Genomic DNA, 25,414 nt, shown 5'->3' on the forward strand with positions numbered 1-25,414 from the left:
CATCGCCACACACATAATCTGCCAGCTACCCTCAGATACCTAGGAGTGGTATTCCAACAGTCCTGAGGCTGCCAAATAACCGCTACCAACCAGTTGCATTATTTCAGCACCTATGGGATGCACACCTACTATGTGCAGAGCATGCAGCCAACCAGGAACCACCCTGCCTGCCAGAGCACTTTCTGCAAGGACCTAGGGGTACAAGGTCACCTTTTATATGCCGAGTGGTCATTCTTCACACTGCACTTCATGTTCTTAAGCTCATCCAGCACAGCAAACATGTTAATGAACTTGCCCAGCGTGATCAAGTAGGCTTCAGACACGAAGTCCTTCCTTCTCTCCGCGTGGCACAGGCGCCTCACCTCCCCACAGAATCGCTCAATGGCATTTCTCTGAGCAGAGGAAGGGAGGGCAAAAAGGCCGCTGTCAGTGATGGGCCAACTCCATGCCCAGCTTCAAGCACATTATCTGGATTCACTATTACTCTCTGATGAAATACCCACCCAAATGAGTGGACATTTTACAGCTCAGGTAAAGAGACTTATTTCTATAAAGTAATTTCCACATGCCTTTGCTCTGTGACAATCATCATTAATTTTCCACTTTACCAACTACATCCCTAAAATAAAAGAATGCTGTTGATTATTCAAGCAAAGTTACTGAGAAAATGTTCTAATAGAAGGTCTACAAACACGTTTTAGCATTCAGAGGTGGAAGCGGAGGGGTAGGGAAATTTTTCCTCTTGACAACCTTGAAGATAAAACAAAAATTCATCTAGTAAGTTCTATCTTCTCCCTTTGGTAAAGGAATCTATAATAAAAACCTTCATACATCTCCAAAATATATCTTTATAAAACCAGCAAGTCCCCTTCCTGTGGCTACTCTGCCTAACCAATGGGCCAAAGGAGCCAAGGCAGGGCAAGGACCACTAAGTGGACAGTCAGGAGAGGCTGAGAGAAAGAAAAGACCTGAAAAACCAGATGAATCAAAAGTATGAATTGGCAGAATGACAAACACATTTGGAACTGACAGAAGTCTTCATGGAGGAAATACAAATTTACTCTCAAAGAGACAAGAGAAGTGAAACACAAAAGAGGTATTTATTCTGGAAGGGCCAGGAAAGCTTTAGACTGACAAAGGCTTTGTTCCTTTTAGTCTCAGAAGCTGTTACGGTTGTTTTAATTCACATGCACTTTGTTTAGTAAGTCATGGTGATAGGTGAGAGTGGGCCAAATTCCTATTCCTCTGCATTAAACTCCTAGGATTATTTCACTGTTTTACCTGGAAGTACATAAAATTCATCAGTTTTGTGACCTCAGGCTCCAGGACCTCTACGGTTTTCTCATAAATTTCCACTCTATTAGGCTGCTCGTTACATTTCACCTAGGAATAAACAAATATGACATAAAGAGGCTTCAACTTAGCTAGAAGTGAGAGGGCAGGGTGTTGTTAGGGCAGAGCTGGCAGTCCCAGCCCACTGTGGGGTGGGGGTGGGGGGCAGGGCTGGTGGTGGGGGTGTGGTCTGGCTGAGATGGGGGGACTAGAAGGGTGGAAGCGTTGTCTGTTTGGGGGTGGGGTGGCATGGCCGGCAGGGATGGAGTGAGGCCCGGCTGGGATGGGGCACCTGTGGGATGGCCCGAGAGCAGCTCCTCCAGGTGTACAGCATGACCGCGTACTCTTGGCCCTCCTCCAGCATTTCATTCTGCAAGGGTACACAGGGCAAATCAAAGACAAGCAGGAAAACAATCATAAAAAAGGAGACGCCACGTGGCTACAATCCAGAGGCATAAACTATCCTGACTCTCACTTAGAGGGACAGACAAGTACCAAGACCTGCATGCCACGAGACAGCCGCTAAGAAGCCGGTGATGCTGCAGTGCAGCACTGTGGCCGTAATGACCACCCAAACACTCCCATGGCTTCTGCTGGTTGGAGAGGAGCCAGCACAGCCCAGGGCAGCTGCCACAGCCACTATTCCTCAACTCCACTCATACCTCAACAACCTGCTGGCAGTGCAGACCTGAAACTGGGAACAGGGGCCAGTATAGGGCAGATGTGCACAAGGTCTTCAAGGCCTTACGCCAGGCTACAGAGAGTCTCTGGGCTCATAAGACTGAGGCAGCTCTATCATCCCTAGTGCAGGGGAGGAAAAGCTGGAAGTATTTCTGCAGCACTTAAAATCCAGACAGAGTATCCATGCAAAGAAGACTGCCATCGTTTTTAAACTGCTTTAGTGTCTACTCCTTTCACATTGTTTTCTTTGGTAAAAACGGTAAGAAGTGCAGAGATGTTCTAAAAATGTCAACTACAATTTCATCATGCTCTTAAGATGCTTTAAAATGTTTACAACTTTTGATCCAGTAACTTCACTTCTACAAATCCAGCCAATGGGAATAATGATGTGTTTGGAATGATATTCATCACTACATTTTTTATTACAAAGAAAAAAGGGAAACTAACTAAACATGCAAAAATAATTAAACTGAGGAAGTTTACAAAATGGGACTACACAACTATTAAAAATTACTTTATCTGGAACATTTTAATGACATATGAAGAGTTTATGAAATCAATAAAATACCTAATACAATGCAATTCATTCATGCAATGTGAATCACACTTGAGTGTATAACTGCGTGCATGAGTACAGGTATAAATAATGACAGAGAATGGACTCCCTCTAAATGCTGACAAAGGTTTTCTCTGGGTCACAGATGCTCACTTTTCAGAAAGAAGGTGTATTATTTTTATAATAAAAATAAAGCCTTCTCTAAAAACATAAGACATTTTCATCCACTTTCTTCTCTTTTTCCTTACTACATATCATATCAGGATAACATCAAAAAAGTGTACATTTGCCATCATAGGTACTATTCCCCCAAGTAAAATAAAAGCATGCAGAAGGAATTACCATGCTAGAATGGACAGTCGCTTGTTCAATATATCTTGCAATACCCGTAACAAATGCATTTCTGTCTTCAAAGTTAGTGTTGAAATTTGGCTGAAAGGAAGAGAAAAACCATCATGTGGAGGTCAGCACTGTAGGCAGTGCACCCCACTGCCACCCAGCACAAACCTGGTAGAGCAGTGAGGATGGTGGGGGCTCAATGCAGGGCTGCTGGTCAGGCAGAGGCAGCTCTTCCAGGAGGTCCACATTGGATAGTGCATCCTCCAGTGTCACCTGGGCCGCCATCTTGGCCTAAAACAAAACACAAAGCCGCCTGTGCTGTGAGGAAGGGTGGAGATACTCTGAATCATTCCAAGGTGGAGAAAGCAGACCCCCACTCGCCTGACCCCTCTCTTGAGGGTGATGGGGATAGCTGAGGTGATCATGGCCAATCCCTAGTGTCTGGCATCTCTCCTAGGGCTTGCTGGCAAAGGACTCATGAGGTAGCCTCTCCAGGCCTCCAGGAGTGTCACAGTGCAGGGTACGTGGACCACCACACATACTGTTACTTCCTGTCACCCTTCCCACCTTGGAGCCATTGTCCCTGGTAGGCTCTCTGGGAGGGTCTGACAGCCCCCAGACCCCCAGGGTCTGACGGGGCCAGAGGAGGGAATGTCCTCTTCTATACTATGTCTGCCCCAAGGAAGCCAGCACAGCCTCCAAGGGGGCAACAGTGCTTCCCTGCATACAGACACTTCCCAGTTGGTTCCTCTAAGCAAGGTTACACACTAAGGATAGAGATGGAAAAGGTCAGAGCCTTTCCTCCAGGACAGCCTGTAGAGACTACTAAGGTGAGGGCCAAGAGACAACATGAAACAGGGAGGGGGCTGTTAGCAAAGGACTGAAAGCACGAACTCCAAGGCCAGTGCAGGGAAGCACAGAAATGGAGGTGGACGTCATCTAAACACATCTGTGCCAGCTCCAGGGGAGAGGAAACAGCACACACCAGCCTGCCTCCTGCTGAATGTTGCTCGGATCCTAGATGAGATACAGGGAGTAGTAGCTCCATCCCCAGATGCAACACACCAAGAAGCTCTGACCCCAGACAGGACACATGTGTTGTGAGAAGGAAAGAGCAGCAGGCAGGCTGGTGAGAACACTAAATGGAAGAAACACCCAGTTGCTCCTCCCAACATTGGGCGCCAGACAAGGTGCGGGTGTAGAAGTACATGGTGGAGCGAGTTACTAAACCCCCAACTACTGGCTGAAGAATGAAAAAGGGAACCCCAGGGCACCGGAAAGCCCCAGGGACAGTGTGGAGAGGAAGAATCTCAGAAGAGCAAGCCCATAAAGTTGCTCATGAACTCTGGGCCCACCCCCAAGCTGGATGTGTATGAAACTGATCCTCTCACACCCCAATCCCTGAGACCACAGGCAGCTCCCAGATGGCCACAGGAGACACTCTTGGGACAGATCCAAATGGCACGTTGGAGGCTCTGAGAACAGAACTGACACTGAATCATACCCCAGAGAAGGCAGGTTAAAACCACAGTCTAAATTGAACCAGGTAGCTTACCTGCTAAAATAAAAAATCAGCATTCTCCTATGACTTAGACCCAGAGCCCCATTTCATAATATCCAAAATGTCCAGTTGCAGCCCAAACTACTCAGCGCACAAAGAACTAGGAATGTCTTAACTCCTATAGGACAAGATGATTAACAGATACTGACAATGAAAGAACACAGATATTACAATTATGTACCAGAGTTTAAAGCAATGACTACAAAAATGCTCTAACAAACAATGACAACACTCCCAAACTGGAAGAAAAAAATTGAAAGCCAGGAAAACAAAGATACCATATAAAGAACCAAATAAAAATTCTAGAAATTTTAAAACTAAAAAATACCATACTAAAAATTTAAAACCCCCTCCTACATGAGCTCAAAAGCAAAGGAAAGATTAAGTGAACTTAGAACAATAGAAATTATCTAATCTGAGGGGCACCTGGGTGGCACAGCAGTTAAGTGTCTGCCTTCGGCTCAGGGCGTGATCCTGGCGTTATGGGATCGAGCCCCACATCAGGCTCCTCCGCTATGAGCCTGCTTCTTCCTCTCCCACTCCCCCTGCTTGTGTTCCCTCTCTCGCTGGCTGTCTCTATCTCTGTCAAATAAATGAATAAAAATCTTTAAAAAAAAAAAAAAAAGAAAGAAAAGAAAGAAAGAAATTATCTAATCTGAGAAACAGAAAAAAGGTTAAAAAAAATTAGGAGACTCAGGGGACCTTTGGTACAAGAGAAATGGTCTAATATTTGTGTCATGAGAGTGCAAAGGGTGCAGAAAGTGGGTGAAAACAATGGCTAAAAACCTCCTACATTTGGCAGAACACTTGTATATGAATTCAAGAAGCTTAATGGATCCCAAATAGGAAAAACCCACAGAAATCCATACCAGACGCATCATAGTCAAACTGTTATAAACTAAAGCAAAGAAAAAAAAAATACCTTGAATGAATAAGTCACAGGAATACAGGGCACAGTCAAACTGTTATAAACTAAAGCAAAGAAAAAAAAATACCTTGAATGAATAAGTCACAGGAATACAGGGCACAGCATAAGGAATAGTCAATAATACCGTAATAGAGATGTATCAGGAGAGAGGGTAGCTATATTTGTGGCAAACACAGAATAATGTAAAAACATGTCAAATCAGTAAGCTGTACACCTGAAATCTAGTGCAAAATTGTGTATCAACTGTACTCAAATTTTTTTAAAAAATTTACTGGTGAAAAAAAGAAAAAGAAAAAATATCTCGGAAACAGAAAAAATGCTTTATTACCTACAGAACAACAATTTGAATGACTGTGGATTTCTCCTCAGAAACCAAGGAGACCTGAGAAAGTAGAATGACACTTTTTAAGTCTGAAAGGAGTGTCAACACAGAATCCTACATCAAGTGAAATATCCTTCAGGAATGAAGATGAAATAAGGGAATAAATAAAAGGGAAGTAATATCAGAAGGACTTGGGACACAGAACAAAGCAAAAGCAATCCAAAGGTTAAACAGATAGCAAAGAGAATAGACTATTTCCTCCACAGCTCTTTAGGGTTTGAAAGCAAAAATTAAAACACTGTCTAATAGGGTTTTGCTAACTATAAATGTAATATGTAAGAGAACTATGACATTAGAGGGGAGGCAAAAGGACCTAACATGGTGTAAATTTTCTACATTCCACTTGAACTAGTGAAATATTGATTTGAAGTAAACTGAAAAGTTAAGCATGTCTTTTATAATCCCCAGGGCAACCAATTAAAAAAAAAACTATAAAAAGCAATATAACTTATGAAAAGATCATACATAATAAATTAAAATGGAATACTAAAAATGTTCAGACAACCTAACAGAAGGCAGGAAAAGGAAGCAGACCAATTAAAAACACAGGGATCCTCTTTCTGCTATTTAAGGACATAATGAGAAGTTGGTGTCTGCAACCTGGAAAAGGGTCCTCTGATTCTGTGACCAATTCCACTGTGTGGCTTTTTTCCCCACACCACCAAGTAATTCTTGAATACCAACTGGGTGTCCTACAATTCAGCTTAATTCTGACACTATCTACCTGCAGATAGCATCAGATCCCACAAGTTAAGGACTCAGTACTACAAGGCTGCCCCCTTCTCCACTTCAGATACCAACCAAAAGTCCAGGTTGTCACCTGTGCTTTGGACCAACCAGCCATAAATTAGAGGTTCCCACAATAAAACCCTCTCCTTGGGTTTTATTAATTTGCCAGAGTGGCTCACAGAACACTCAGGAAAATGTTCTACTTACTAGATTACCAGCTTATTACAAATAATGTAACTCAGGAAAAGCCAGATGGAAGACAGGCATAGAGCAAGTTATGGGGAAAGGGTGCTGAACTTCTGTGCCCTCTCTGAGTGCTCTACAGTATTCCCAAACATCCATGTATTTCATCAATCCAGAAATTCTCTGAACCCTGTTGTGGGCTTCCTTACATGAGCATGAATGACTGATTAAATCACTGGCCATGGGCAAAGGATTTAACCTCCAAGGTCAGGAAGGTGAGATGGAAAGTTCCAACCCTCTCATCAAATGCTGGGTCTCCTGACAACCAGCCCCCTTCTTAAGGGGCTTTCCAAAAGTCACCTCATTACCATAAACTCGGGTGTGGTTGAAAGGGGTTTGTTATGAGTATCGATATCTTCCTTACCACTTAAGAAACTGTAAGGGTTTTAGGAGCTCTCTGTCAGAAACAGATAAAGCCCCAAATACATATTTCTTATTAAAAATCAGAAAATACAGACCCACACCAAACAAGACAATACTGGGACCGTGACACCCTAATCTCAGACTTCTGAGCCTCCAGAACTGTGAGAAATAAATTTCTACTGTTTATAAGACAAAAAAAAAAGTGTGTGTGTGTGATATCCAAACATGTCAGTAATTACTTGATCAGGAATAGTCTAAACAGGGGCGCCTGAGTGCCCCAGTGGGATTGGGCTCCACGCTCAGCAGGGAGTCTGCTTGAGATTCCCTCTTCTTCTCTCTCTACCCCTACCCCTGCTCACTCTCTCTCTCTAAATAAAGAAATAAGTAAATAAAACTTAAAAAAAGGATAGTCCAAGATGGCAGAGGAGTAGGAGGCCTTCGTTACGTCTGGTCCCAGGAATTCAGCTAGATAGCTATCAAATCATTCTGAACACCTGTGAACTCAACTGAAGAACTAAGAAAAGAACTGAGAACGAAGAAAAGAATAGCTGCAACTCTACAAGTAGAAAAGCGACCACTTTCCACAAGAATCACAAGACAGAAAAACTCAGCTCAAAAAAGACAAGAGGCAGTACTGACTGCCAGGGTCCTAAATCAGTATGGACATAAGTAAGGTGTCGGAACTAGAGTTCAGAATAACAATAATAAAGATACTAGCAGGGCTTGATAAAAGCATAGAAGACACCAGAGAATCCCTTTCTGGAGAAATAAAAGACCTGAAATCTAACCAAGTTGAAATAAAAAAGGCTATTAATGAGATGCAATAATAAATGGAGGCTCTAACTGCTACGATAAATGGGGCAGAAGAGAGAATTAATGTAATAGAAGACCAAATGATGGAGAATAAAGGAGCTGAGAAAAAGAGAAAAACAACTACTGGATCACAAGAGGAGAATCTGAGCAATAAGTGATATCATAAAGTGAAACAATATTAGAATAATTGGGATCCCAGAAGAAGAGGAAACTTTAAAAAAAAAAAAGTCTAAACACACTAAAAGCCAGAGATTGTCAAAAGGATGAAACAGTCCTGACTTAACTATATCCCAGCTATAAGAAACTCACTTCGAATATAATGACATATGTTGAAAGTAAAAGGGGAAAAGATAAACTGTGCAAGCACCGGTCCAAAGGAAGCTGGAGTGGCCACGCGAGTAGTAAACTTCAGAGCAAGAAAAATACCAGGGATAATGAGGTGGACCAATAATGACAGAAGGTCATTCACCAAGGAGACAGAACAATGCTCAGTGTGGATGCATCTAGTAAGAGAGAGCTTCAGACTACACCAAGCCAACACCAACAGGACTGAAAGGAGAAGTAAATCCACAAGTGCACTGGTGACAGCAACAATTCTGTCCTTGACAGGAAATCAGCCAGAACACAGGGGAACTGAATACCGGGACCTAGTGGGCCTAATTGGCATTTACGCAAAACTCCTCTTGACAACAGATCTACTCTGTATGTTTCTAACTATAAATATAAAATGTAGCAGATAATTTTTCAAAATATCTGGTCCTTTTGTAAACAAGGAAAATGGCCTTTTAAAAACTTCCATCATCAGGACTTCCTGTTCTGCATACTTATGAAAGAAGATGCCCAGGATAGCAAAGCACTGAGTAGCAAGGGCTGGTCGTCGCCCTGGCCACTGCCCTGCAGAGCAGTGATGGCTTCCAAGGCACCGGGCTGCCAAATGACGTGCTTCCTATGGATCCAGCCCTGAGTGCCACTTTTGGCCCTTTGCATGGCCAGAAACCATGCCGTGCCAGGAGAGGCCCGGGAGCTCCCGCAGTCCTTCCACGACCTCACGCCACCGGTGCAATTGGTCAATGAGAAAACGTGACAGTCAGGCCCACCACCTGGGACAACCACACTGCGCATGGGACCAACCTTGGCCTCTGCCCAACACGCATAGGACTCTTCTTCCTCCCTCTCCTCTGCTCAAGAGAGGCCACCTTCAGTGGGGAAGGGGCAGTGCAGGAGGCTCACAGACAAGGTTAGGGAAACACTTAGGTCACATCCAAGGAAAAAGATAAATGCTCGACTTAATCCAAATCAGTATTTAAGGACACTTTTCTATATAAAAATAGCAATATTTGTATGGTACATATACACGATGAGATATAATTAACAAGGAAGGAAATTTTCACACAGGCTACAACATGGATGAACCCTGAACACATCATGCTGAGTGAAATAAACCAGTCACAAAAGGACAAATAATGTATGATTACACTTGGGTTAGGTACCTAGAGTAGTCTGAGTCAGAGAGAATGTAGAATAGTGGTTGTCGGGGGTTGGAAATGGGGAGTTTGTGTTTAATAGGCAGAAAGTTCCCATCTGGGAAGATGGGAAAAATTCTGGAGAGGACAGTGGTGATGGTTGTACAACACTGTGAATGCACTCAATGTCACTGAACTAACTGTACACTTAAAAATGTTCAAAATGGCAAATTTGATGTTACAATTTTTAAAAATCAAGAGCAAAAAAACAGCAATATTTACTGTATATAAATCAGAAAATGTGGAAAAGAAAAAAAAACACCATAATCTCCCCACCCCCCCAACAAAAAGAAGATAATATGACATATGCTGTTTTGTAAGCTGCTTTTTTCTTCCAACTTCCGTAAAAATGTTCAAGTTTTTGAACATCTTTGTGCAGCACCTTTTTAGCTTTCTGTGGACCACTGGCCAAGGCCGGGCTGTAGGTCACTGCTGTTCTTCCCCATTTGTCACATTTTCATATTTCATTTTTTTTGGTCATAAACATTCCCCAACAAACACTCTGCCATGTGGAGCCCTGCAGTTGCCACGAACACACACACACACACACACACACACACACACACACAATCCCAGGGCCCCACAAACACTCCCATGTCTCTCCATCCTGTGCATTTTCCACAAATGCGTTTCTGCATTGCCTCTGCCTCAACCACATCAAGGAAAGTTGGGAATACTCAGCTCTGGGTCCAAGTCTCCAAAGTCTCTGTCCGGACTTGTTTTTTTGACACCTCACAATTCTACCTTCAGGATTTCTTTCAAGTCCATTTACTTTTCTCCATCTCTAACTGCCACCAACAAACCCTATGCTCATCGTGGGCATCACACCGCTCAAGAAACGAAGTCCATGCTCACTACAACCACTCTGCAACAACCTGGCCACAGGAACTTGCCCCTTCCTACCTCATCCCCTCAGGCCCACTGGGGTTTCCTCCCAGCGTGACATCTGCCTCATGGTCTCTGGTCCCTGTCCCTGCTCACTGCCCATGCTGCTGCCAGCCCCCACAAAGCCTGTGTTGTATACCCAAGATAAGGACCCCTCGTCTGCCTAGTCACTGCATGACCCGAGGGGCAGAGCCTCCACTGCACCTGAAGGAGTGACGAGCCTATGTAAGCAGCTTCCACAATGCCAGTGCCCAGAAGCATCATGAAATGACTTATCTGGACTGGTGCTCAACCCTACCAGTGCTGCCAGGCGGGAATTTACAGTTTAACAACTCCATCACATTTCTGTCTTCACCAGTTCAGCTTACATGAACACGTACAGAGATGTACATCAGCTGGGGCCTGGTCACAGCAGGATGGCTTGTGACCACAAGCACAAAGCGAGGAGCATGTGGGAACAGAGAGAGAAGGCAGCCGCCTGCAAGTCTAGGAGAGAGACCTTGGAAGGAACCAACCCTGCTGACACCTTGATCTCAAACTTTCAGCCTCCATTAACTGTGAGACAATACATTTCAGTTGCTTAAGCCACCTGGTCTGTGGTACTTGTTCTGGCAGCCCAGGCAAACTAACATAGAACTAAGAACGAGTTGAGAATTACCCCAACAGGGTCCATATGCCCTTGCACCGACTGGCTGCTAAAATCCATCATGTGCTGGTATTTTTTGATCATGAAACAATACATGCTCAGTGCAGAAAAAGCAGATGGCTAGGGGTAAAACAAAGGCCAGTGGACCACTTGAACCTCATTCTCAAAGAATGAGGCACTTCTGGCGTGTGAGCCCCCACACCCACCCCCTCGCAGAAAACTAACTGCAAATAAGGCACTCTCCATGGTTTACATCATCAAACAATATCCAACCGGGCTTTTCCTCATTGACTGAATCTCTATTGGCAGTAGTTCCCAGCCCTCAAGTTTGTCTCCAAGCTCTACAGCTTGTCAAATTATAAAACTGCCATTTTAACAAACCATCAACTGACTTTGTAAATTTAACAATTTTTAAAATAAAGATTTCAAAGGACATACTGAACGTACTTTGTTGCTCTTCCAGTGACTGTTCAAATACCCCTGAATCACTCACAGGGACCCCCTTGGTTCAGGCGATACCTATGCTCTAGATAGTTACTCAGCATTTTCACCGTTGGTGGGTGAGAGCTGGTCAGTGGTCTGAACTAGGGAACCCTGCCCACTATGCTATGTGCCCCACTTACTCAGCTTATTCTTTCACTCAGCCTGTGTCCATGGCATGACCCTGGAATGTGGACCACATGCCCAGGAGGTTGAACTGGAGAGAAGGGGAGCTGGGGAGGGGAGGGGAGGGAAGGCTGTGCTGTGACACACTAGAACACTCTCAGCCCAGTGAGACCCCAGCTGGCTATTTCTTCCTCCCATGCCCCATATTCCCTACCCTTAGGTGAGGCACTCCTGGGACACAGGGGACCTCAGGTGGGAGTCAAGCAACCATAGGCTGGCTGCTCACTACCAGGAAGAGACTCACGCAGAATGGATATTCAGGTCTGTACAGGGCAGGGTCTTCAATATCTTGCTGGCATTTGCCTCCATAAGACTCTATCTAACTGCAGACTCCCCTCTCCCACTGTGACACAGACCACCACACTGGAATGCATAAATCCCCCTTGCACCGCCTCAACAATACTGCCAGTGGAGCTCCTGAGCACAGCAAACTAAGACATCCCTTCCTTTCATTTCCCACCTGGAGCTAGAGCCCAAGGATAATGCCCCATGCACCTCAGGTGGCCCCCACAGGTGAACATCAGGGGACCCTAGGTAGGGGTCAAGCAAGTAAATGTAGACAGGAGGCTGGGGTTCCCAACACTAGGGTGGAGGGCCTCACAGCTGCCTGCTGGAAAGGCAGTGCCCACAACGTGCTGAAGGCCCCACAGGTGCTGACCTCCTTTCTCCCTCACCTGGCAAAGTCTGCCCCTCAGCCTCAGATTCACCCTGACATCTCAACAAGTTGTCCCCTCAGCTGCCCTCAATATGGGGCTACCACACCTTAACAGATGAGCAGAGCAAGGCTCAGAGGCCCCACAACCAGAGCAGGGACAAAATCACCATCACCAGGCACTGTGTCCACTTGGGTAAAGACCAGAGGCAAACAAAGAGGTCAACAAAGTGAGTTTCACAGAGGTGAGTGCAGGTGTTAGGAAGCAACCACGGAAGGGGGGCCTCATTGTTTTAGCAGATGAGAGGATAAACTTCTATCACCATAGAGCTGTATTTCTGTTCTAGCACCATTCCCCTAGCACTATTCTGGAAACGAAAAACATTTGAAAACACTTTTGGGTGAAATCATGTGCATGTATTTGGAAGAAAGGACATTCATCTACTAGTGAAAAAGAATAAAAGTGATGAGCAAAAGAAAATAAATGCCAATAAAGGTTGAACCTAGAGACGATGTAATCAGCTTGAGGAGGGGCCTCATTTAGAAGGATGGCTGAAAAACACCAAGAGAAACAGCTCAAAACGTAAACAGTAAGCAAACTGATTCTGGTTACTTCTGTTTTTAATACAGCCTCTACATTTAAATCTTTAGCAAATCAAACACTTGACTCCAGCAGGTCTCACATACTCACAAAGGAACTCAGCACAAGTTCCACAGATCCATAACTTTGATCAAGGCAAGGTCTTACCTAGATAAATTACTGTCCACAAAAACAGAAATGAAATTAAAACTCTTACACTAGGTACACGCCTATTAATAAATATTAAGCTTCCAAGGGCCAGGAACCAGACTGGGCTGGGTCTCACTATCAGTAAGATACAGTGGCAGCTAACCTAGTTCACAAACAGGACTAAAAGTTGATCCCAAAGCCCTGGAGAGGCAGGCAGTGGTATGTGTAGCACAGTTAGCACTGGATGCACCAAGGAAGGAATGAAGCACTGGGCCACCAACTCAGAGGCCAGAAGCTGGGGACTCGGGGGTAAGCTGAGAGGCAAGAGCAGCAGCGCTGACACCACGCACACAGGGGGTCAGAGTCCAGCACAGACTGGGACCCAGAGCGTCCCGTAGGGGGCACCTGCAAGGAGTGTGGCCCAGTGTCAGACACAAGCCAAGGGAAGGTGCGTCCTATCCAAGAGCCAACAAGTGGGAGCTCTGCACAGGCACTGAAAGGAATAATCACTGTTTAAAATAGAAACTGTCAGGGAAGCTCAACACCAAGATTACAAAACATGGTGAAACCACAGGCAGGAAAATGCAGCACTGATCATCCTGGTGCCCATTCAAGTGTGCTGCCTGTGGCGCCCACAGTGAGAGTGTTGTGCAAGTGTTGATTTACCCTGAGGCAACATGACCAAGAGGAGTCTTCTCAGTATTTCTAAACTTTTATTTTACAAATTGAAAAGTATTTTGCTCACCAAACTCCACAACATAACCAAACAAAAAACTATGAAACAATTCTGCTAATGTGTGTAAGATGATCGCTAATTTTCTTCCTCTTCTATATGCAAATAAAGGTACTTCCCAGAAAAGTAGAAATGTCCAATATTTTTGTGCAATCTGTTCACATGCAAAATAAATCATGTGAGGAAGAGAAGCATATTTTGTTGAACCTTGCCCTTCTCTCCCACATTTTAAAACCATGTGCCTTACTAGGTATTTACCCAAAGGATACAAAAATACTAATTTGAAGGGATACATGCACCCCTATGTTTACAGCAGCATTGTCTACAATAGCCAAATCATGGAAAAAGCCCAAATGTCCACTGACTGATGAACGGATAAAGAAGTGTGTGTGTGTCACATATGCATATAATGGAATATTATTCAGCCACAAAAGAGAATGAAATCTTGGCATTTGCAATGACATGTGGATGGAGCTAGAGGGTATTATGCTAAGTGAAACAAGTCAGTCAGAGAAAGACAAATACCGTATGATTTCATTCATAAGTGGAATTTAGGAAATGAAACAAACACACACGGGGTGGGTGGGGGAGGCAAACCAAGAAACAGTCTCTAACTGTAAAGAACAAACTCAGGGTGGCTAGAGGGGAGGTGGGTGGATGGATGAGTTAAATAGGTGATGGGAATTAAGGAACCCACTTGTGATGTATGTAAGTGCTGAATCACTAAATTGTACACCTGAAATTAAATGTACACAGTATGTTAACTGGAATTTAAATAAAAACATGGAAAGAAAAAAATCAAAAATTAAAAATAAAACAATGTGCTTTTCTGTATCACCAACTAGCATGGATTCCGACTTATTTCTCCACATTAAGAGGGGAGATGGAAGGGTGGGGATGGGACTGCTGTGATCACCAGGCAAAAAGTTCCTAATTAAAAACCAAACATCATTTTCTAGCCAAGCTTGAGTGCTGAAGAAACTCAATTGTTTTAATGCACAAAAACTTCAAATTCGTTCTCAAAAGCAACACTAGTCTCTTTTACAATCAATTCAAAAGAAATGATGCATTGACAGAGAAATAAAATCAAACACAAGGTGAAGTGTGAGATGGAGTCCATTGGGAAATCTTGTATCTCTGGGCTCCCCCCTCCAGGACACTGGTCTCCAGTGCCATGGGGTCTTCACAAGATAAGAGCTGTCTGTCAGTATCCTGAGCCCCTCTTTCCCTCTGCAATTTCCTGCTACTGTCCCACTCTGTTGGACCAGGCCCTCTCTAGTCTGGAGCACTCCAAAACTGCACTCATGTCTGTCACTCGCCTTTTTCACTTCTTTTACCTGTACAAAGTACAACTCTGACCATGTTACTCTTCTGCTCACATTTGCACTGGCTACTGCTAACTTCAGCTGTGCCTTTCAAACCATGTTCTATGAAACCAAAGAAAAGAATCCCCGCTTTTAGCTATATACTGGTAGGTCTCTTGAGATTTGTATGAAGAAACTACTCTGATGCTAAATTAATCAATCAATAAAAGGCAGAATAGATTTTCTGTCCTAAGCAAATTAGGTGCCTGAGCATCTAGACTCTGCTTGGGAGCAACTCATTTAGCAGAGAAATCTACAAAAAAGGAGGGAGGAATTAAGATGGCGGAGGAGTAGGGGTGCCCTTTTTCAGCTGGTCCCCTGAGTCGAGCTGGATAGGTTCCAGACCAGCCTGAACATCCACGGAATCAGCCTGAGACGCAGGAAGATACATCTGGATCTCTACAAATGAACATCTCCAGCACTGAATATTCATGTATGATGCAGGGAGCCATGAAACTGCACCCAGATAAGGGAAGATAAACGGAAGGGGGAGGGAGCTGCCGTGCACGGGCGCCGGGAAGCAGTAGCCACCTGCACTGGGGAGCGGGATGGACTCGCTGACAGATCGGCACCCGCAAGAGAGCAGACTGGGACCGTGAGCCGGGGAACGTGCGTGCGACCAGACTGAAAACTGGAGCTCCGGAGTGCTCACTGGAAGTAGACTGAAACTGGGAGCTCGGGAGCACGCGCACGTCCAGACTGACAACCGGCGCTCTGGAGTGCACTCCAACCACACTGAAACAGAGAGCCCAGGAGTGTACGCGAGAACGGGGGAGGGGGGACGGCTGGCAGTGTTAGAAACACAAAGGACAGAGATGTGCCGGCGCTGGAAGTGAGGGCTGGGACACTGGCTGTGGGGTGCACAAAACAGGACACTGCAGGGTTTTTAGCAGCACCAACAGAAACAGAGTTAAAGAGGCCAAGAGAACTCAGTGGAGAGCGGACTGCGATCGCTCTGTTCTGAGACAGAGACGAGTATTCGGCCACTGCTGCTCTGACTCTCAGAAGAGCCACAGAAAACCGCCAGGGAAAGCCACCAGAGAACAAAAGCCCGGAAATACCAGCTCACATTGTGCCAAACCCCATCCCCCCTCACAGGGGACAGGGCGACTCTACCCAAACAGGGTTGCCTGAGTATCAGCGTGGCAGGCCCCTCCCCCAGAAGGCAGGCTGAAAAATCAAGAAGCCCACATCCCTAAGGTCCCGATAAAACAAGTGCACACTGCCTGGGTCCTGGTCAATAATTTGAGCTCTGGACAGCCCCGCAACCTCTACTCCTATGAATGATGAGAAGGAGAAATCCCCCACAGCAAAGAAAAGATAATGAGTCTGTGGCCTCTGGCACAGAACTGATGGATATGGATATAACCAAATTAACAGAAATGAAGTTCAGAGTAACAATGGTCAAGATGATGTGTAGACTTGAAAAAAGTATTAACGAAAATATTAATGAGAATATAGAATCTCTAAGGGTGGGAATGAGAACGAATCTGGCAGAAATTAAAAATGCTATGAATCAAATTCAATCAACACTAGATGCTCTGACGGCCAGGGTGAATGAAGCAGAAGAACGAATTGGTGAATTGGAGGATGGGGTGGTAGGAGAGAAAGTTAAAACAGAAACTTGGCTCAAAAAAAATCCAATCTCAAGAATGTAGGTTACAGGAGATTACTGACTCAGTGAAAATTTCCAATATCAGAATCATCGGCATCCCCGAGGGGGTGGAGAAAGAGAGAGGTCTGGAAGAGATATTTGAACAAATTGTAGTGAAAACTTCCCTAATCTAGCAAAGGAAACAAGCATTCATGTCCAAGAGACAGAGCAGACCACTCCCAAGTTCAACCATGACAAACCTACGCCACGTCACGTCATAGAGCAATTCGCAAATATTAGATCCAAGGATACAGTATTGAAAGAAGCCAGGGCAAAGAAATTTCTCACGTACCAAGGCAAAGGTATCAGAATTACGTCAGACCTGTCTACACAGAACTGGAATGAGAGAAAGGGTTGGGGGGGGGGCATTTTTAAAGCTCTTTCAGAGAAAAACATACACCCAAGGATCCTTTATCCAGCAAGGCTGTCATTCAGAATTGATGGAGAGATAAGGACCTTCCAGAATCGCCAGACACTGACCAATTTCGTAACCACGAAACCAGCGCTACAGGAGATATTAAGGAGGGTTCTATACAACTAAAAGGCCCCAAGAGGGATACAGAACAGAAATTTACAATCTATAGAAACAAAGACATTACAGGCAACATGACATCATTAAAATCATGTCTCTCAATAATCACTCTCAATATGAACGGCCTAAATGCTCCCATAAAAAGCCACACGGTTGCAGATTGGATAAAAAGACATGACCCATCCATTTGCTGTCAACAGGAGACTCATTTTGAACCTAAAGATACATCCAGACTGAAAGTGAAGGGATGGAAAAACATTTTTCACGCCAATGGACCTCAAAAGAAAGCTGGGGTACCAATTCTCCTATCAGACAGATTAGATTTTAAATAAAGACTGTAGTTAGAGATACAGAAGGACACTATTATTCTTAAAGGATGTATCCAAGAAGTGGATACGACAATTATAAATATCTATGCCCCCAACAGGGGAGCAGCAAGATACACAAGCCAACTCTTAACCAGAATAAAGAGACATATAGATAAAAATACGTTAAAAGTAGGGGACCTCAACACTCCAGTAGGGGACCTCAACACTCCACTATCAGCAATAGAGAGAACACCTAAGCAGAAAATCAACAAAGAAACAAGAGCTTTGAATAACATACTAGAACAGATGGACCTTATAGATATATATAGAACACTACACTGAGAACAACAGAATACTCATTCTTTTCGAATGCACATGGAACGTTCTCCAGAATAGACCATATACTGGGTCACAAAACAGGTCTCAACCGATACCAAAAGACTGAAATTATTCCCTGCATATTCTCAGACCACAATGCTTTGAAATTGGAACTCAATCACAAGGAAAAATTTGGAAGAAACTCAAACACTTGGAAACTAAGAATGATCCTGCTCAAGAATGATTCGATAGACCAGGAAATCAAAAATCAATTTAAACAATTTATGGAGACCAACGAGAATGAAAACACAACAGTCCAAACCTATGGGACACTGCAAAGGCAGTCCTAAGGGGAAAATACATAGCCATCCAAGACTCACGGAAAAGAATAAGAAAAATCTAAAATGTAGTTTTTATATTCTCACCTCAAGAAGCTGGAGCTGGAACAGAAGAACAGGCCTAACCCATGCACAAGAAAGCAGTTGATCACGATTAGAGCAGAAATCAATGAATCAGAACCCAGGAACACAGTACAGCAGATCAACAGAATTAGAAGCTGGTTCTTTGAAAAAATAAATAAGATCGATAAACCACTGGCAAGACTTATTCAAAGGAAAAGAGAAAGGACCCAAATTAATAAAATTATGAATGAAAAGGCAGAGGTTACAACCAACACCAATGAAATAGGAAGGATCATTAGAAACTTTTATCAACAGTTTAAGCCAATAAATTAAACAACCTGGAAGAAATGGATGCCTTCCTGGAAACCTATAAACTACCAAGACTGAAAGAGGAAGAAATTGATTTTTTAAACAGAGCGATTAATTATGAAGAGATTGAAGCAGTGATCAAAAACCTTCCAAAAAACAAGACTCCAGGGCCTGAGGGATTCCCTGGGGAATTCTACCAACCATTCAAAGAAGAAATAATACCTATTCTCCTGAAGCTGTTTCAAAGGATAGAAACAGAAGGAAAACAACCAAACTCATTCTATGAGGCCAATATTACCTTGATCCCCAAACCAGGCATGGACCCCATCAAAAAGGAGAATTACAGACCGATATCCCTCATGAATATGGACGCCAAAATTCTCAACAAGATCCTAGCTAATAGGATCCAACAGTACATTAAAAGGATTATCCATCTAATAAAAAAATAAAAGGCAGAATGGGCCCAGTACTCTACAGTAAAGTCTTAGTCCCTGAGGTAGAGTCAAGGGCCCTCCTCACAGCCTGCAGCTGCCCTTCCTCAGCTCCCTAACACCTAGGCCCAGCCTGACACACCTGTACTATGCTCTCCGACTCTCATGGCCCCACGTGGGTCCCTCGGGAAAATAGAAATGCTAAAAATGGCCCCTCGGCCAAATGCAGGCCCACAGGTAAGCACCACAAAACCTGACATAGTGCCATCTGACAGATGTTCAGACTGGGCAGACTCTCCTTGGGGGGGTGGTTGTTTTCTTCCATGGTTTGGGATCCAGAGAGGCAGCATGCTCTACTAATTAATTACTGGATGTTTCCTCGTGTGAATGTGATGGTCCTTCATCTTTCACATAGAATCCAGTGCACGTTTAAGAGACACCAAAGGAGGGGCGCCTGGGTGGCACAGCAGTTGAGCGTCTGCCTTCGGCTCAGGGCGTGATCCCGGTGTTATGGGATCGAGCCCCACATCAGGCTCCTCTGCTATGAGCCTGCTTCTTCCTCTCCCACTCCCCCTACTTGTGTTCCCTCTCTCGCTGGCTGTCTCTGTCTCTGTCAAATAAATAAAATCTTTAAAAAAAAAAAAAAAAAAGAGACACCAAAGGAAAACAAGAACATGTCCAGCTGAGAATAGTTTTTCTAGTAGAATAAACCCCACTGTGGCAGTCTCTAGTGCTCGGGGCGGGGGCCACATCCAGGAGCCAAGCATCACAATGAGCTCTGGGCACTGTGTTAAGCACCTGGTGAGGAATACCACTGTTCATCATTGTGGCTGGCGTTCTCAGCCTTCTCAATTCCTGACTCAACCCCCCCGCCCCGTATCATGTGATATGCTCTGAAGGGCCAGATCCTGTGGGCACCTCAGGAACATTTCATGAGGATCAAAGCCATGAGGCCTGCTTCTCCCTGGCTTTACCTACAAGTGCTAAGCCAGCTTCCTAAGTTCTCCTCCAAGGGCAGAGAAAGCCACAGGACTATGACCAAAAAGCAAAGAAGTTGCAGGGTCAACCTTCACCAGGTACCACACCACCTGAATGTGTCCTTTCTTCTCTCCTTGTCCTTCCTCTGATCCAGCAAGGACCCTGGTCTCCCACATCCCCATCTAGCTGTCTGGGTGCAGCTGGGCACAAACTGGGATTCTGAAAAGCTCCCCAGTGGTTCTGGAGCAGCCCGGTGGCAGCCCAGCCTCCTCCAGGAGCACCCCTTTAGGGGCTTCAGATTGGGTGTGGCCCTGGGCCAGACTCCACCCGGCACCCTCTGAGCTCCTCAATGGCATCTAGCCTGAGGTCAAGACCCTGACCTTGGCTACCACCTTACCTACACCCCACTCCCCAATTTCTCCCAAGGATGTTGCTGTTCAAGCCATTCAGGCTGAAAGTATCCACATCAGCCTGCTGTCTTCCTCCACGCCCTGTGACACCACTGTTCCCATGGAACAGGTATCCCAAGGGGTCTTGGGATGGGCAGGAGGCTTTCCCACACAGACACCAACTCTGTAAGATGGGAGGGAACTCAGAGGGGAGATCTAGCTTTTTGGAAACCAAAATCCCAATTCTTACAGCTGGCTACCTCCTAGCCCACTCCAGAACTGCAGGAAATCTGTCCAGGCTAGTGAAACCATCAACTGGCTCTTAGTCTCAATGGAACAAAAGCAGAGAGCAGTTCTTTCATTGAGCTCATGCATTTCTTCTCTACCATCACTGAAACACCCGCACAGCCTGGAAACTTAAGAAACAGGAAGGAAACACACTAGTTTTCAGCCCCTAGGAATGCACAAGAGGCCTGTCCTCCTAGACTGTCTCAAGCTCAGTCCCCATAAATGTGGACCTAGATGCTTCCTGCCCAAGTTGCATCACCAAGAACCCTCCCTGCTGGATGGCAGTCTCATCCTCATGTACACAGCCTCATAAATGCTTGACAAGAACTCGGACCCTTCATGTTAACCATTTAAGTTAATAAATTTTCTCTTCTAGAGAAAAGCCTAAGATAACCTTGTCTAGGCAGAAAAGTCAACATGTTTTCAGATGATTTTCCTGGCAGAGCATCCCTGCAGGAGATTCTTAAATCCAACTATTATCTTCAATGTTGCAAGTGATGATCCAAGAATCCCACTTCTGAGTGGAAGGAAACAAAGGAAACAAAATCACTGACTCAAAAAGATACATGCAGTCCATCTCCACTGCTGCATCATTCATAACAGCCAAGACACAGAAGCCACCTAAGTGTCCACTGACAGATGAAAGATGTGGTACATACATACGATGGAATGTTATTCAGCCATAAAAAAGAAGGCAATCCTGTCATTTTCAACAACATGGATGGATCTTGAGGGCATTATGCTGACTGAAATAAACCAAGACAAATACCATACAATCTCACTTATGTGTAGAATCTAAAAAAGCAAACAAACAAACAAACAAAAAACAAGTTCAAAGAAATAGCACAACAGATTGGTAGTTGCCACAGTCAGGGACTGGGGGATGCATAACACAGGTAAAGATGGTCAAAAGGTACAAACTTCCAGTTATAAAATAAATAAATCCTGCGGCTGTAATATACAGCATGGTGACTATAGTTAATAATAACAACGTATTGCATATATGAAGATTCTTCATATATGAGAACTTAAAAGTTCTCATCACAGGAAAAAATTTCTGTAACTATGTAAAGTGATGGATATTGCCTGTGGTGATCATTTTGCAGTATATGCATGTATCAAATCATTACGTTGTACATATAATGTTGCATGTCAATTATATCTCAATAAAAAAAAGCTGCAGGTAGATTCAGGTGAGGTGCCCTCCCACAGAGTCCCACAGGGTCCCACAGGGTCCCACAGACAACAGACTGGAGCCTCAGCACAGCATCCAGAGATCACTTTCATTTTTACAATTTAGTAAGTGGAACCATATCTATATGTTCTTTTAATATGCATATCTGCTATTGTTATTAAGGTTGAATACATTCCTATACAGTAACCCACTGGGTTTTTTTTTTTCCTTATGTGACTTGCCAGTTTGATTTGTTTTCCTGGTACTTCATCCTTTGAAATGTTGGCATTTTCCTTATCAATGTACAAGGCGCTCACTATAGCACTGATTAAAGACATTAAAGCCATGTGAAAGCTGCTGCAAACATCTTTCCCAGATCAGGCTACTTGCCTTTCTATGTCACATTTTCCTTTGAAACCTCAGTTTAAATCTTTATCATATTGACCTTTTTCAGCCTTTTCCCATTGGAATTTCCTCTTTCACTTCTAAATTTACCCAGAAGAACTCAGCTAGCCCCGTCCAAAGAAGGAAGTAGTTTCTAATCCATGGCCCTCATTTCAGCAAACTGCTGACCCACTACCATAAGTCAAACACTACCCACTGGAGAAACAGTTTTGAGGCAATAGTTAATCCCCAAGCACTAACTTGAAAGTAATGTTGAGATCCACAGAAAGTTCAGTAAATTGATTAATGGTAGCAGTTTTTTATTGGACCTCAGATACACAATAGTTCTGAGAGCCTGACCTGTTTTCAACTTAGTTAAGTTTAATAATGCCATGACCACAGGTATGCCACCATCCACAACAAAAGCTAGGGACCTGCATGTGATTCATGGCAGATACTACCCACACATCGATCCCCCCACTTTCTTTTATACAAGTGGCATCTCATCTATACATACTCTTAAAAGGCATTTTTTAAATTTAATCATTATAGGGGCACCTGGGTGGCTCAGTGAGTTAAGCCATGACTCCTGATTTCAGCTCAGGTTCATGAGATCAAGCCCTGTGTGTAGGGCTCCACGCTCAACGGGGCGTCTACTTAAGATTCTCTCTGTGCCCCTCCTCCTCCATACCTCACTCTCCCTCAAATAAATACATAAATCTTTAAAAAATAAAAAAATAAAAATAAATTTAATCATTATAAAAGGGCTATCATGCTATATATAATTGTCTGACTTTTTTCACTGCTATTATATCACTAACATGCATCCACAATCACAGGTTGCTCTGAAGTGTTTTGACAGGTGTATACTATTCCACCAAACAAACACACCAGAGGCTTTGGGCGCAGTCTCCTTAGGCTGGTTACAGGATCTTTGTTATCATGAACTGTGAGAAAAATTCTTGCACATTAATACATGTGTAATGAATTCTCTAGGGCAGGGGTCAGCAAACTTCCTATAAAAGGGTCAGAAGTTGGTGATTGTTCTGTGCATATGTAAGAGAATATCATTATGCTTAGGAAATACACACTGATGTGTTTCAGGGTAAAGGGCCTCAAATTGGTAGAAAAAAGTTATCTCCATGGGCACTTGGGTGGTGTATGTATGTATCAAATCATTGGGTGGCTCAGTTGGTTAAGCGTCTGCCTTCAGCTCAGGTCATGATCCCAGAGTCCTGGGATTGAGTCCGACATCAGGCTCCCTGCTTGGCAGGGAGTCTGCTCCCTCTCCCTCTCATCCTACCCCTGCTCGTAAATGCGCATGCGCGCTCTCTCTCTCGCTTTCTCTCAAATAAATAAATAAAATATTTTTTAAAAAGTTTTCTCCGTGTGTGTTCTTTGTACTGTTTTTATTTTTACAATGTTTTATAAGTTTTAAATTATTTAGAAAGGGTAACAATGGAATAGTCCCCCTGAAAACTTTCCATGAACATAAGGGGAAAGGAATTAAAAATGTTCAAAACAGATCTGTCATAAGTGCTTGAGTGGAGGTGTGTTTCCATAGCTCCTTACTGCTATGACCCATGGCAGGTTTACACACCTGCATCCACTTCAGAGTAAAATGCATCTTTCCAACCACAGCACCTGTCTTGGAAACCAAGGTGGAGAAGGTTACAGCTTCCCACATCTCATGTGCATGGTCTGGCAGTGACATATGTGAAAGGATGTGTTCCCTTTTCCTGGTGGAGGGCAGTGGGGGAGTGTTGATTCTCCCTTTACTCAGCCGGCAGTTCCAGAGGGCAATGACCTCCCCACCCCACCATGTCCACCTTTTGCATGGGCTTACCTTGCAGTATGCACTCAGCCAATCTTATTTGGAAGAGGCAATTATCTAAGAGGCAAATTATTTTAAAAAAAAAATTAAATGAAAATTAGTCTTTAAAAATTAAATCAAAAGTTAAATATAATTAATTAAATGAAAAAAATGTGCTTTATGTGATAACTTGGCTATCCTATGGTATTACTCAGTTTTTGTCAAATGCCAGCCTAGATATTGCTATAAAGGTATTTTCTTAGATGTGATTAACATTTTAATCAGCAGACTCTGAGAAAAGCAGATTTTACCCCCCCATACTGTTGGTGGGCATCATCTAACCAGTTGATAGCCATAAAAGAAAACATAAGAGGATTGAGGACCTCCAAAGAGGAAGGTATTCTGCCTCCAGCCTGCCTTTGGACTCAAGCTACCACATCAACTCTTCCCTGCATCTCCAGCCTGCCTAGTATGAATTCAGACTTGCCAGCCTCCACATTCTGTGAGCCAGCTCTTTAAGACAAATTCATCTCTCCCTCTCTTTCTCCCTATATATACTCACACACACCTTCTATAGGTTCTGTTTCTCTGGAGAATCCTGACTAATACACATACCCCATGTCCATCAAAACAATGGAAAAAATACAACTTGTGTGTTATCAGTGTGGTCTCCAGAGCGGCAGCAAGACTGCTTTTCCAGAGTGTGAAATTATCATGCACATGCATAAGTTTGCTTGATTTAACATACTTAAGTTATTCAATGATCTCTGGGGACAGCTTACCCCCAAGGAATCAAGAATCAATGGTTTTAGAGCTCACTGGTTTTGTGAATACTGTCCCTTCTAGGCAGGACTTGTGGAAAATGAAGAAAATTATTTAAAATAAGTAGCTTGAGTAGGTCAGGGATTTAAATACAATGCAAATCCTCATCAGTACTTCTGACTTGAGGCTATAAGGTTCTTCAGAGCAGAGTGTCCCTTCTTCTGAAGATTACCTTGAAAGATAAATAAATGCCCATCCCCACTGTCCTGCCAAGACAACAGGGGCACAAGGAATGATCATGCTAGCTCTGGGCACAAAATTCTGGCTATAGAATCAGGATCTAAGAAGGGAACTCAGTGCTCTTTAAGCATTGGTTCTTTTCCACTGTGGAGTAAAACATACGGAAGGGAGAGCAAAGAACTGGATCTAACAAGTTTGGTTAGTGAAGTATCTGAGATATAAATACAAATCACAAATACTCTGGTTTCTAGGTCATAGTAGTTATCCCTGTAATCTTATTCACAACTAAAAACTCTGACAGCCATGT

General features: G+C 43.8%; 1 protein-coding gene across 2 annotated transcripts in view; it reads right to left on the reverse strand.

The window, feature by feature from the left end:
- Positions 1 to 25,414, reverse strand: part of CYFIP1 (cytoplasmic FMR1 interacting protein 1) — a 125,851-nt gene that overhangs the window by 81,750 nt on the left and 18,687 nt on the right. For both annotated transcript variants that reach the window (XM_034667994.1, XM_034667993.1), the window contains exons 2-6: positions 3,077 to 3,199; positions 2,912 to 3,001; positions 1,625 to 1,702; positions 1,282 to 1,383; positions 211 to 392 (exon numbers count right to left, since the gene is read on the reverse strand). In XM_034667994.1, coding sequence (XP_034523885.1) covers positions 211 to 392; positions 1,282 to 1,383; positions 1,625 to 1,702; positions 2,912 to 3,001; positions 3,077 to 3,193 — 569 coding nt within the window. In that variant the 5' untranslated portion in view covers positions 3,194 to 3,199. The remainder of the gene's footprint in view (positions 1 to 210; positions 393 to 1,281; positions 1,384 to 1,624; positions 1,703 to 2,911; positions 3,002 to 3,076; positions 3,200 to 25,414) is intronic.

The sequence above is a fragment of the Ailuropoda melanoleuca genome, chromosome 9, assembly GCF_002007445.2.
Source record: "Ailuropoda melanoleuca isolate Jingjing chromosome 9, ASM200744v2, whole genome shotgun sequence".
Lineage (NCBI taxonomy): Eukaryota > Metazoa > Chordata > Mammalia > Carnivora > Ursidae > Ailuropoda > Ailuropoda melanoleuca.